This window comes from Telopea speciosissima, chromosome 3, assembly GCF_018873765.1.
Source record: "Telopea speciosissima isolate NSW1024214 ecotype Mountain lineage chromosome 3, Tspe_v1, whole genome shotgun sequence".
Taxonomy (NCBI): domain Eukaryota; kingdom Viridiplantae; phylum Streptophyta; class Magnoliopsida; order Proteales; family Proteaceae; genus Telopea; species Telopea speciosissima.
The window spans coordinates 26,129,088-26,140,713 of NC_057918.1; the positions used below are offsets into that span (position 1 = coordinate 26,129,088).

Below are 11,626 nucleotides of genomic sequence, written 5' to 3' on the forward strand. Positions count from 1 at the left end.
TCCTCTCCAGGGAGCCTATCATGCCCAGGGAGCATCCAGCCGTTGGGTTGTGCCGCACACACATCCCTAGGCATGCACTGAGATGCGTGCGGCACAGCCCAACCCTTGGATGCCCCCTGGGCACTGAGCTCTCTGAAGAGGAGTTGGATCCTATGGCCGGCTCCTCTCCAATGAGCGTGCCAACCCAATGAGTGCCCAATGAATATCCGATGGTTGGGCTGGCTGGCACACAACCTTGAGTGCATGCCGGGATGTGTGCCAGGCAGCCCAACCGTTGGAAGCCTCATTAGGTAATCATTGGGCGGATGCCTCCAAAGAGAGGAGCCCGATGCAAAATAATTAAAGATGCAATCGAGCATTACAAGGATTAAATTATAATAAAATGTAAGGAAGGGAAGAATTTGTTGAGGATTGATATCTTGTATTTTATGGTTTGGGTTGTGGGCCACCACATTAGCAAATGGACCTATTTTGTAGAAAGCAATGTTTCAGCCTACAGTTGCCTTGTCGACAATAGAGACAGGGTACATTGCAACAGTTGAGGTTGCCAAGGAGGGGATCTGGATGACTAGTCTAGTTCATGAATTGGGAATGGAACAAGAAGATATGGTCTAGACTGTAATAGTCAAAGTGTCATTAATCTTGCAAAGAATCAAGTGTTTCATGTAAGAACAAATCACATTGATGTGAGGTTCCATAAAATCAAGGACTTGTGTCGAAGGAAACATTCACTTAAAAGAAAATCTATAAAAATGATATCTTGCAGATATTTTTACCAAGTCAGTCACTACAAAGAAGTTTAAGCTTTGCTTGGACGTACTACTCATTGTTGAGAGTGAGGGTTGCACTTATTTTATGATAGGGAGGGTGCAGTTGCATACCTTTATGAAGGTACGAAGGTAAAGACGTCTTCAGGAGGTTTTATAGAATTCAAACCAAGGTGGAAATTGCTAAGAATTAATGTCTTGTACTCTATGGTTTGGGTTATGGCCCGCCTCCAAAAGACCGTTAAAAGATTTTTTTTAGGATTTATAGGTGTAATTTTGAAAATTATATTTCTATGTTTTCCCTTGAAACTGGCCGTGTTTGGGAATCATTAGATTAGGGAATCTTCTTTGTAAACAGAGGTGAGGTGAAGAGAGCTTGTAACCCTATTCTCCATTACTATTGAAGACACCCTCGTCTCACCGAGGACATACGCACTTAATCGAACCATGTATATCCTTGCATTATGATTATTTGATTAGCCGACTCCATATTCACTCATTCCAGGACCTTGCATAAGTTGGAGCAACACAAGGTACTGATCCTTTTTACCAGATATCAATAGCATTGGTCACTAGCAGAGAGAGAGAGAGAGAGAGAGAGAGAGTCATGTGCTTTGATTTCCTTTGTTGGGTACGATAGGGAGTTAGGTGGTAGTATAAAAATATTTGGAAATAATGGTGTTGGAATAAGGGATACAAGCTGGAGAGAAGACCACCTGAGATCTCAGGATGGATATAGAATTTTAATAGGTTGATACAATTAATTAAAATCTAGGTCTAATTAGGGAAGCTAGAGTTGTTACATCATCTGAGTTGGAGTGAGAGAATACAATTTAGCAGATTTTAGGGGATTTAGTTGTTGTTAAATAGATTTTAAAATTTGATAGGTTGATGGAATTTTAAGGATTTAATTTGGTTAGGTTATGGAAGATTTTGTCCAATGGAGTGAGAGGTTTTAGAAGTTTAGTTAAACCTCTCACTATTATTTGCCTATGATATTCTTTTTTTCTCCATTTACTAACAAGAATCTCTTTTTTTTAAGGATTCCATTAATGATGATATTTGAGAGAATCTTGTTTTCGAGAAGGTACGAATCTTTAATCGGAGGTTGTGAATAATAACTAGGAATCATGGGTTGTAAAATGGGCCCCAAGATCACTCTTAGGTTGCGTGGTCCCTACATAAACGGAGGGGCATCAATAGAGGTGGGATTTTTCATTTCGAGAGCGATATGATTATCAACAGAGGTGGAATTTTTCATTTTGAGAGCGGGATAATTAGCAGAGATCTTTTTCCCTTGTAAAAATATAGTGGAAGTTCTGGATTTCTCCTTTGTGGCTGGGGCCCTGGACCAAGACTTTTTTAAGCTGGAGTTCTGAGTCAGCTCTCACTACAACAGGGTCTGGACTCTGGGAGGGGCAAACGTACACAGCCTTATCCCCCTCCTCCTCCTCCTCCTCCTCCTCCTCCCCCTCCCCATGTGAAGCAAGAAAAGCTGTTTCCAAATTTTGAACTCGCAACCAATAAATTGCAATAACACAACTTAACCATTGCACCAAGACTTGCTTAGACCAAAGTAGTTCATTACCATTTAGCTTATGGTAGGCTGAGGTTGTCATGTAGTGTGTGTTTGGGCTGGCATGATGCACACATCCAACCGCTGGATACGCGCTGGAGAGGCACTGTTCCTGAAATTTTATGATCAGACAACCACAAGATCCACCCCCCCCCCCTGCTCATATGCCATATTTTATACCAATCAGACAAAAGACAAAAAAAAATGAATGGAAATCACCCTTACAATGACCTCTCTAGCAACCGTTTCATCCCTGATTGGTCCACTACCCAATGCCACATACCAAAGAACCCTCTCCCATGAAATTATTTTAAGCAAAATTTTGGCAGAGTCAATTTGAAGCCACTCCCTAGAAATCCAACAACCAAGTTTGCTACACCTTTCACATAGCAAAACTATATAGGAGATTCCTTCTTAAAAGCACAGAGAAAACCTTTACGCTTTAAAAATTATGTTCATGTTAACTTAGTTTTCACCTACATGATCTAGAACAGATCCAACTGGCTAAGCTTGCCACCATTTGTTAGGGTTTCACATATCAGAATCGTTTTGGAAGAGGATCATTGAAACTAAATCTTGGGTTTCAAAAACCAGAATGGGTTTGGAAATGGATCATTGGAACCAAGTTCGGGTTTGTAAAATCAGAATTAGCTTGGAAGAGGATCATTGGAACTAAGAACTTAACCAAATCCAATTAAGCTAAAATATATTTGTCCACAACCAAAAAATAATATCAAACAAACATCCCCATCATTATCATGACCGTCTGAAAGTATTACTGAACCTAATTGGAGGGAAGAAAAAAAAAACAAAAAAGAAAAACAGAAATCCATGTGGGCCTAACACTTCAAACGAAATTAACTCTGGGGCGAAGTTTTTGCAACTCCACCCTGCTGAACAGCCTGAGAACTTGGGGGTGCATCATAAGTTCCATGACCATTTCCTGCCACATTGCTGTCAGTAGTAGAATAACCTGGAGGTTGTGTATAACCACCACCATAAGCATCTCCGTATGGCTGAGCAGTCTGTGGTCCACCATAAGGCTGCTGACCATATCCTGACTGACCAGCTGTGCCATAACTAGAAGTTGGGGGTCGATGGTGAGTAGAATCTGGCTGAGCATAGACAGACTGGGTAGGAGGTGGCTGAGAATGTGAATACCCTGCCTGTGCAGGTACTGGCTGAACATAGGTCCCTTGGGTGCTTGGAGGCTGTTGAGACTGCCCATAAAGTGGCTGAACAGGAGGCCTTTGAGCCTGTGGTGGCCCATAGCCTGGTTGTGTTAATGGTGCTGACTGCCCAAAACCCGACTGAGCTGGTAATTGGCTTCCATAACCTGGTTGTGAAGTTGGTGGCATTCCATAACCTGGCTGAGCAGGAGGAACTTGGGAGGGATAGCTTGGGGGAGTAGTGCCAGGCTGCTGGCCTGAGTATCCTTGCTGAGGTGTGACAGGAGGCTGGACAGGTGGTTGGACTTGCTGAGATGAAGGGACTTGGGCAGACCCACCCTGTGGTCCATACGAGGCAGCTGCACCATCTTGTGTTGGGTTACCCACATTCCCGTAACCTGGTGCTGAATTGTAACCTTGCTGATGATCATATCCAGGCTGAGAATTTGGCTGTGGCTGACCATATCCTGGTTGAGGTGCTGGTGCGTGATACCCACCACCATAACCATCTTGAGGATAACCTTGTTGCCCAGCAGGAGGCTGGGTATAATTTGATTCACCGTAGGATCCTGGCTGACCATAACCAGATGGTGGGGGTTGACCATAACCGTAACCTGTGCTTTCAGCCGGGGTTGAAGAACCTCCCTGGGGTTGTTGCTGCTGTGGAGGTGGTTGTTGGCTATAGTAATCATATCCACTGCCTGTAGTAGTTTGCTGACTTGATGGGACGGATGTTTGGTCCCATCCAGAGGCAGTAGAAGTTGGTTGAGGTGGATAGCCAGCATAGGATGGCTGAGACATGTTATACTGAGGTGGTGGCCCTGGGTATGCACCAGGCTGCATGTACCCATAGCCAGGTTGCTGCATTGGAGGCTGGCCAGGAGGACCCCAACTTGTTGGTGGCCGGGGAGGACGGTAGCCTTGCTGAGAATATCCTCCAGACATTGTTGGATTTCTAACACGATTCTGCAAAGAAAATGTTCCCTCATATGAACCATGGTCTGTTTTTCAGATATTATGGCAATACATAGATGAGAGGAGAACAAAATATACAAACAGCAGCAACTAGGCAACTTCACATCTAACAATCAAAATAAATCATATAGATGGCAAAAAGAATCTAAAATGAGGATTGATGCATTCCGTATCAGCATTAAAAGGGGTACAGACGCCAACATACCGCATTGGGGGTTGAACTATTTGAGTTACGCCAGCAGATGCCAATCCTCTCCCTACTCGAAGTGAATGGGTACAAAAGAATGCAGGAAAAGCTATACAGATATCTATACATAAAACCAGAGAGCCAAGCATACCCTTGGGAGGCAACAAAATCCAAAGTTCCATACCATATTTTATCTTATCACAATCCAGTTGATGCATGCTCATCAACAAAAGCATTACATAAGAGAATTGAAGGCATCTGGCAAACAATTGTAATACTAGCCTAGATTAATTTGTGCATGACATTGTATTCAGATAACTAATGATACGGTTGAATGAATGAATCTCCAAACCGCTGCAGGAGCTAAGTAATATATTGATATAAATACAAGATTCAAAACTTGGGACAACTTCGGACAACTAAGGTATCAGTAAGTTGGCAAGCCATGAACAAAATATATATATATATATATATAAAAAGGCAATGACTGCGATGCATAAAATCACAGCATGAAAGAGACAATAATCTTTCGATTGTATCAAATGAACAAAACAATAGGAATGGGGCAAATGAAACACCAAAAACCTACCTCTTGTGAAGCAGTGTCTCCAGCTGGAGCTAGAAACTGAGAAAATGAAAGCATGAAAACAAGTACTTATAACAGAATAACACGATAGCAAGCTCACACATGAAATGAAGAAATAAATAACATAATTCCCTTCTTCCAATCAGACAAAGTTGGATGGTACAGGAAGTGTCACTGCAGTGCAACTCGCCAATTACACTGCATCAACTCCCGATAGTCCTTCCAAAAGACTATCATCAAAGATACAATAGGGAAGACCTCCAACTAAACATTACAAGCTCTGATAGGCTTGACAAATGAAAAGGTACAGAGGAGACAGCACTTCTTCTAAGACAATGACAACAGTAAGAGCTGAAAACCAGATTCCAATAACCATTCCACTGAGCTTGTAAAGCAAACAAAAAGACAAATTCAAACACTACATTGAAATCACTAGACAACCAGCTGAATTTGAAGCATGAAACTAAGAAAAACAGCAAACAAGATACAATAACAACTCCAGTGGATTAAATAGAAGGAACTCTTTCAAGTGGCCAATAGTTATTGATTATATTCCACCAATACTAGTTAAACTGGTAGAATGACATTACCAGCAACATTTGAAGGATTCCCCGCAGACAAGTCTTTGTTCGAGGAAAGAATGCATCTTCAGAGGATACCAATTAGACAATAAACACCAACTTAATCGTCACAATAGCCAACTGATTTGCACATGTGGACTGAGTCAATAAATTATTCTGTTCCAAATGGTCACCAGCTCTCTTGCGCTTTTTATTTTATTTTATTTTTGTTGGGGGGAGGGGGTTCGTCCTAAATTGCTAGATTGAATTTAGAGGAGAGGGCACAAGAATCAAGTAGATTAGAAACCTACAAAGGATATTTAGCAATAAAGCCACCAGACCAAGGCATAGAGCAATAAAATGATACTTCCTCACCCTAACACAACCAAAAAAGTATAGTTATTGTAAGGCATGGGTAAAAAAATGCAAGGAGCAATTTATATGAAATAGAGAGATCATTATCCACTATTTCAATTTAGCAACGATTAAATTGAACTATTCGAAACATGTAAACAGCCTCTCCGCAAAGCGAGCTTAAGGCTATGTAATTTGCCCCTCCCAACCCCTGCAGTAGCAGAAGCCTCGTGCACTGGTATGCTCTCTCTCTCAGTGAGCTCATTATCTACTATAGAGGAAATTAGAAGTTGACTCAGAATAAAAAGAGCCAATTTCACTGAAAGAAATGTATAATTTATCTTAAACTTTTTTCCTGACCTTGAAACATAACAAATTGGAACAAGTGACTTCAGGAATAAACAGTAATTTCCCTTCAAGTCAATGAATAACCTCTCTCCAACAATGGAAAATTCTAAAGTGATTTAGATAAAGAGATACTCAAATATTAAGAAGTTTCAGAACAAAAAACGCGAGGATAAATTCCAGGAAGATTTAAAGTTTCTCAAACAGTGACAATGCTATGAAGGGGAACAAAATCAAGGGGAGAAAAAGCCTTCAAAGAGTAAGTAGTAAAGGAGATGTGCATAACAACCATTGCACAAACAGGCAATGGCATTAACAGCTTCCTCCTGCGAATTGGAATGCAGAAGAAAGATACAAAAAGCATAACACAATTTGTAATTCCTCATGAGGTCACAATTTACCAATCAAGATAGAAAGACAAACAATTGAATACTCTGATGACAAACACTAACAAGATAATGATCCCAAAAACTAAACATCTTGAGCTTAAAATTCTAAACTTGTATGCCAACATTGCCCATCAACTGCAGCTTTCCCTTTAAACCTAAAAGATCAGTTAATCATCATTGACAGTATTCAAGACCATACCAGTGACCATGCCAAAGAACTCCAATATGATTTCACCTTGGTGTCATAAGCTAATCCTACAATAATTCCGAATAACAATTTGAGTCAGATGCTGCACAGAATAACAGTATTCAGGATTGGCTCAGGAGATTATCCCAAAGATTATTCACTTGCACATTCATGTATAGATGATTATTAGACTTGATTGAGATACATCCTAGAAATGAAGCATTTATATAAGTCGAGAACTTCACTACAGATCAAAACTTAAGATCCAATGCATCCTGCAAACAGCTTCAGCACTTAAGCATATCCTTCAGAGAAGATTCAGGCATGTCCAAAACTATAGGATACCACTTACAATTCTATTCTCAATCCATATCTCCAGGAATTACTTCAGTTGGGACAATTAAGAAGGCTAACTGTAGATGGAAAAGCATCCTATAAACTCGGAGATAAAGCAGGTTCAGAGTCTCGAGATTAAATCACAATTGTATGAGAGATTCATACAGATATCCTGCAGTATAGGCAATCTGGTTATGAAGTTTATAAGATTGAAAATAACTGTCAAAGAAACAAGCACTGCCACAGCCCAATGCTTAGCCCCACAGCCACCGTCCATGATAGGATGCTGACTGATCATGCTATGCTGTCCACATTTAGCATCATCAATATAACAACTTCCAGTTTCTTTCAAATACTCCAGAAAAGAGAAAAAGGAGACAAAAATCAACTCATAACCAACCCAACTGCATGGATATTCAGAGAAGTGACAATACAACAAAATTGGAGTATTGAGATACACAAGCTAGCTGAGCTGGTGAAATCCAGTGAAACAACTTCTAAGATAAAATGAGTTGTCCCATCAAGTTAACCAAGCACAAAATTATTCAAATAAAGCTTCATCAAATCTTTCAGTGAAGGAAAATCTAAAGAAGTTCCTCATGCACACTAGGCAAGCAGGTATAAAGTTTAAGAAAAAGTACTACAAAATCTCTACAACAATACTAAATTGGCATAAGATTTAACATGAACCAAAGCTGCCAAATACATCCTATAAGTCTACAGTGATACAAATAAAAACACTACCTTCTTGGATATATAAGCCTAGTCTAGAAACCCACCTGAAACACAAGACCATATAAAAGAACAATGACCAAAACAAATAGCAAGAAACAAATTTTAAGCAAATCAACATTGAAAAGCAAAAAGTCCTTTGCATACCGACATAGGAAGGGCCCCTCTTATACAGCCCACCTAATTTGTGCAACATAGGAATGTGATTTGGCAATTCCATCTGATGAACACATACGTAACCCTCAGAATTGGCAACTTGTCAAATTTCAGAGCCAAATTCAATTGTATCACCTTCCCAAAAGCATGGCTTTCTAATGGACTATTAAAGAAGCCTATTTCGCCATGTAGTCTACTCCATTAAGTCTGAAACTTGACATGTGAGGTCACCGGGGCCCTATCTGGCACCATTAAATTTTTGACTGATCTGCCACACAGCAGACATTAGGAACATAAAGGATGGCCTCCCTATGTGACCTTGCAGCAAACCAGTCATAAATTTTTTGACAGTAGAAATTTTGCAACAGGGAAGCAAAAAAACGTGACACGCACTTAACCAAAAAAAAAAAACTTGACACATCTTTTCACTGAGGAATAGTTGCATATAAGAAAATTAAAATAGGAGTATATATGAAATGGTGAACATACAAATATTCCAGGATTGTACCCAAAGAGATCATGACAACAATTTTTGAGAAGAATAGATGGTCAATAATACAAAACCTACAGCAAAACATTTCCATGTCAAATGGCAAACATCAATGAACACCACATTTGTAGCGTGATATGACTGAAGACGCGCACAATGCCTATGGTACTGAACAACATAGTTTGGTATAACTAATCATGGAAGCAGATGTTTGAGAACCAAAGTGCAGGGCCAATTTTATGGTGCACCTAAGTAAATAGAAGGGTATACATCTAGCACATACAGTACGAGAGAACAAACACATATTGCAGGGAGTAACAGCATAGTTCAAACTTCAAACAAAAAGATTTAATAATAAATAAATCACCCAACTAAAATATACAAAGCACAACATGAGTTTCTCTTCCCTCTTAGACCTGACTACTTCAGTAAGTTATATTCGACTACATTGACACAATAGGTTCAATCAATACAAGAAGACCCAAGATATAATCCGGGCTATAAGACATACCTCACTGATCACTTCATTGACCAATTGTTTTGCAGATTCAATCTGTTCTTGTGTGCCATCTATATGAACAGTTCTTTCCGTTGATGTATCTCCCGGGGGCGGATGCAATGGTATCAACTACACAATAGAGAACATGATGGAAAGATTAGATGTAGACAGTTTCATTGTAAAAATTATGCAGCACAATAAATTGATATACTGCAAGTTACCAAGGAGAAACAATGTCTATGAAATATACTAGAGAAGCAAGAGATACTTAAACAAGGCCAACACATATCTACTTTAAGAAGGGAAAAATATACAAAAGTATAACATATAAAGCAAAAATAGACATTAAGATTTTATTACTAACCTGAATACGAGCACCGGACCTAGCTTGCATATTTTTTATTGTCTCCCCTCCTTTACCAATTATCAAACCAACCTGAAAAGCATAACACATTAAAGACTATCCCAAAATCTAAGTGATTAGAGAGACCCAAGCACAAACTCCAGCCTCTTTCTACATGCCTTGTTGTTAGGGACTTTCATTATGAATTGCTCAGCTCCAGGTTGACCAGTTATCCTTCGAGAAACTATACCAGAACCTCCTGTTTCAGCCTGCTTTAAAAGGGAACAAGACAAAGGAATCAATTATACAGCAAGAACAAAGAAGATAAAAAGCATTCCAACTTTCTAAAATACTAAGCTGTTCCCTTACTCACATTCTGACACACACACACTTTCATAAAAGTGAACCATTAAAAATCGAAGTAGGACTAAGATGTCTCGCATTTTTTGAAAAAGTGATTCGATTGATGGGATTTGGTATGATACTTGTGAGATCAATGATATTGATATATTATCACTAATTCACTATAATAATGATTACAAATATGCTCTTCACATCTATATGTTAGCACACAACAACCACTTATGTCAAAACTAGGCATATCAATTTATCTCCATGACTACAATCAAAGTTCTATATCAACGTCTTTAGCTGATAATAACCTAAGATTTAGTTAAATAATGTGAGCACTCTCTTGCAGGCAAAAGTAAGATAGAGAATGCAATACTTCCTAAATTGAAATACCTCAGAAAGAACATCGCTGATTAACTGTTCAGCCTTGCTTATTTGCTCCGCAGTACCCACGAGTTCCACCATTCTGGTAAGTGAATTAGGATCAGCATCCATATCCCTGGTAACTTGAATCTTTGCTCCAGACTGGAGCTGAAGATATTTGATTGTCTCTCCACCTTTTCCAATGATAACACCAACCCTTCCATTTGGGATGTCTATCGTTTTGCTTGTCCCCTGGAAACCGTATGAGACAGGCCCAGTTGAAGACGGGGCAAAACCAACTTGACTGGGAGGTTTTTGCCCGAAATCTGTATTCAATGATGTCAAAGTCGCTAAGCCTCAAATCAAGCAACTTAACATATACAAAATACGAATTGTTTTCCCTCCCGTATCGTCCCAATGGTCGATCAGGGACGACTGCTAAACACAAATACTTAAAAACCCTAAACAGGGATTTTAAAGGAGAGGGGCGGGGGAGTGAAAAGAGACAACAAACTCTATCCCCTGCCAATAACAAGGGACCGGACCCCAAAAAATCTTCATAGCATAGCCCTCAATATGACAAATATCAAAAGAGATAAATAGAAAGAGGCAAGACAAACCGGTCGGAGCGAAGCCGAAACCCTTATCGTTTGGTTCATCGGTGCCACCATTTTCCACACGAGGACGCTTGGCTTCGGCATTGCTGAATAGACGAGCAGCGATCTCTTGTGCGCGTTGCTTAGCAAGTTGGATCTCGTCCGGCGGTGGAGGTACGTTGCTATATGAAGGAGGATGAGAGTGAGTAGAATCTGGAGATGGAGAAGCGATGGGAGCAGAAAATCCAGTAGCTCGACGAGGAGCCGATGAAGGTGGTGGAGTTGTTTGATCTTCATACTTCCGCTTGTTGTCCATTCGAGGTGCGAATGGAAGCTCCTCAGCCATTGAACAAGCTTTGCACTTCTCTGCAAATCTAACCCAGCAAAGGAGAGAAGAGAAACGAATTTTGGAAAACCCTAGAACGGTGAGGTTTCAGGTACCCATTATATAGTGGTGACGTAACATTTCATTTACTTATACAACTCAATAGCTGTATCTAAACTGGCGTAACGGGGATAAGTTCACCACTATGGTGCAAAAATCCTCTCTTGCGCATTAGTGCTCATCGACGGCTGGCGCTGGCCTTGGGATGCATGCCAACCTGCCCAGCCATCCGATGCGCGCTAGAGAGGATCTGGACTCCCCATTATGGTAGTAGTGGGAG

General features: G+C 40.2%; 1 protein-coding gene across 2 annotated transcripts; it reads right to left on the minus strand.

Annotated features, from left to right (window-relative positions):
* Positions 1-3,193: 3,193 nt before the first annotated feature.
* Positions 3,194-11,379, minus strand: LOC122655640 (far upstream element-binding protein 1-like). 2 transcript variants are annotated; one of them, XM_043849893.1, is made up of 7 exons: positions 10,986-11,379; positions 10,396-10,691; positions 9,831-9,920; positions 9,673-9,744; positions 9,321-9,437; positions 3,482-4,478; positions 3,194-3,451 (listed from the first exon to the last, which is right to left on the minus strand). In XM_043849893.1, exons 1-7 carry the CDS (start codon positions 11,305-11,307, stop codon positions 3,201-3,203), a joined length of 2,145 nt encoding a protein of 714 aa, XP_043705828.1. In that variant the 5' UTR covers positions 11,308-11,379; the 3' UTR covers positions 3,194-3,200. The 2 variants fall into 2 exon arrangements, with proteins under 2 accessions (XP_043705828.1, XP_043705827.1); XM_043849892.1 differs by having other exon boundaries at positions 3,194-4,478.
* Positions 11,380-11,626: the final 247 nt, after the last annotated feature.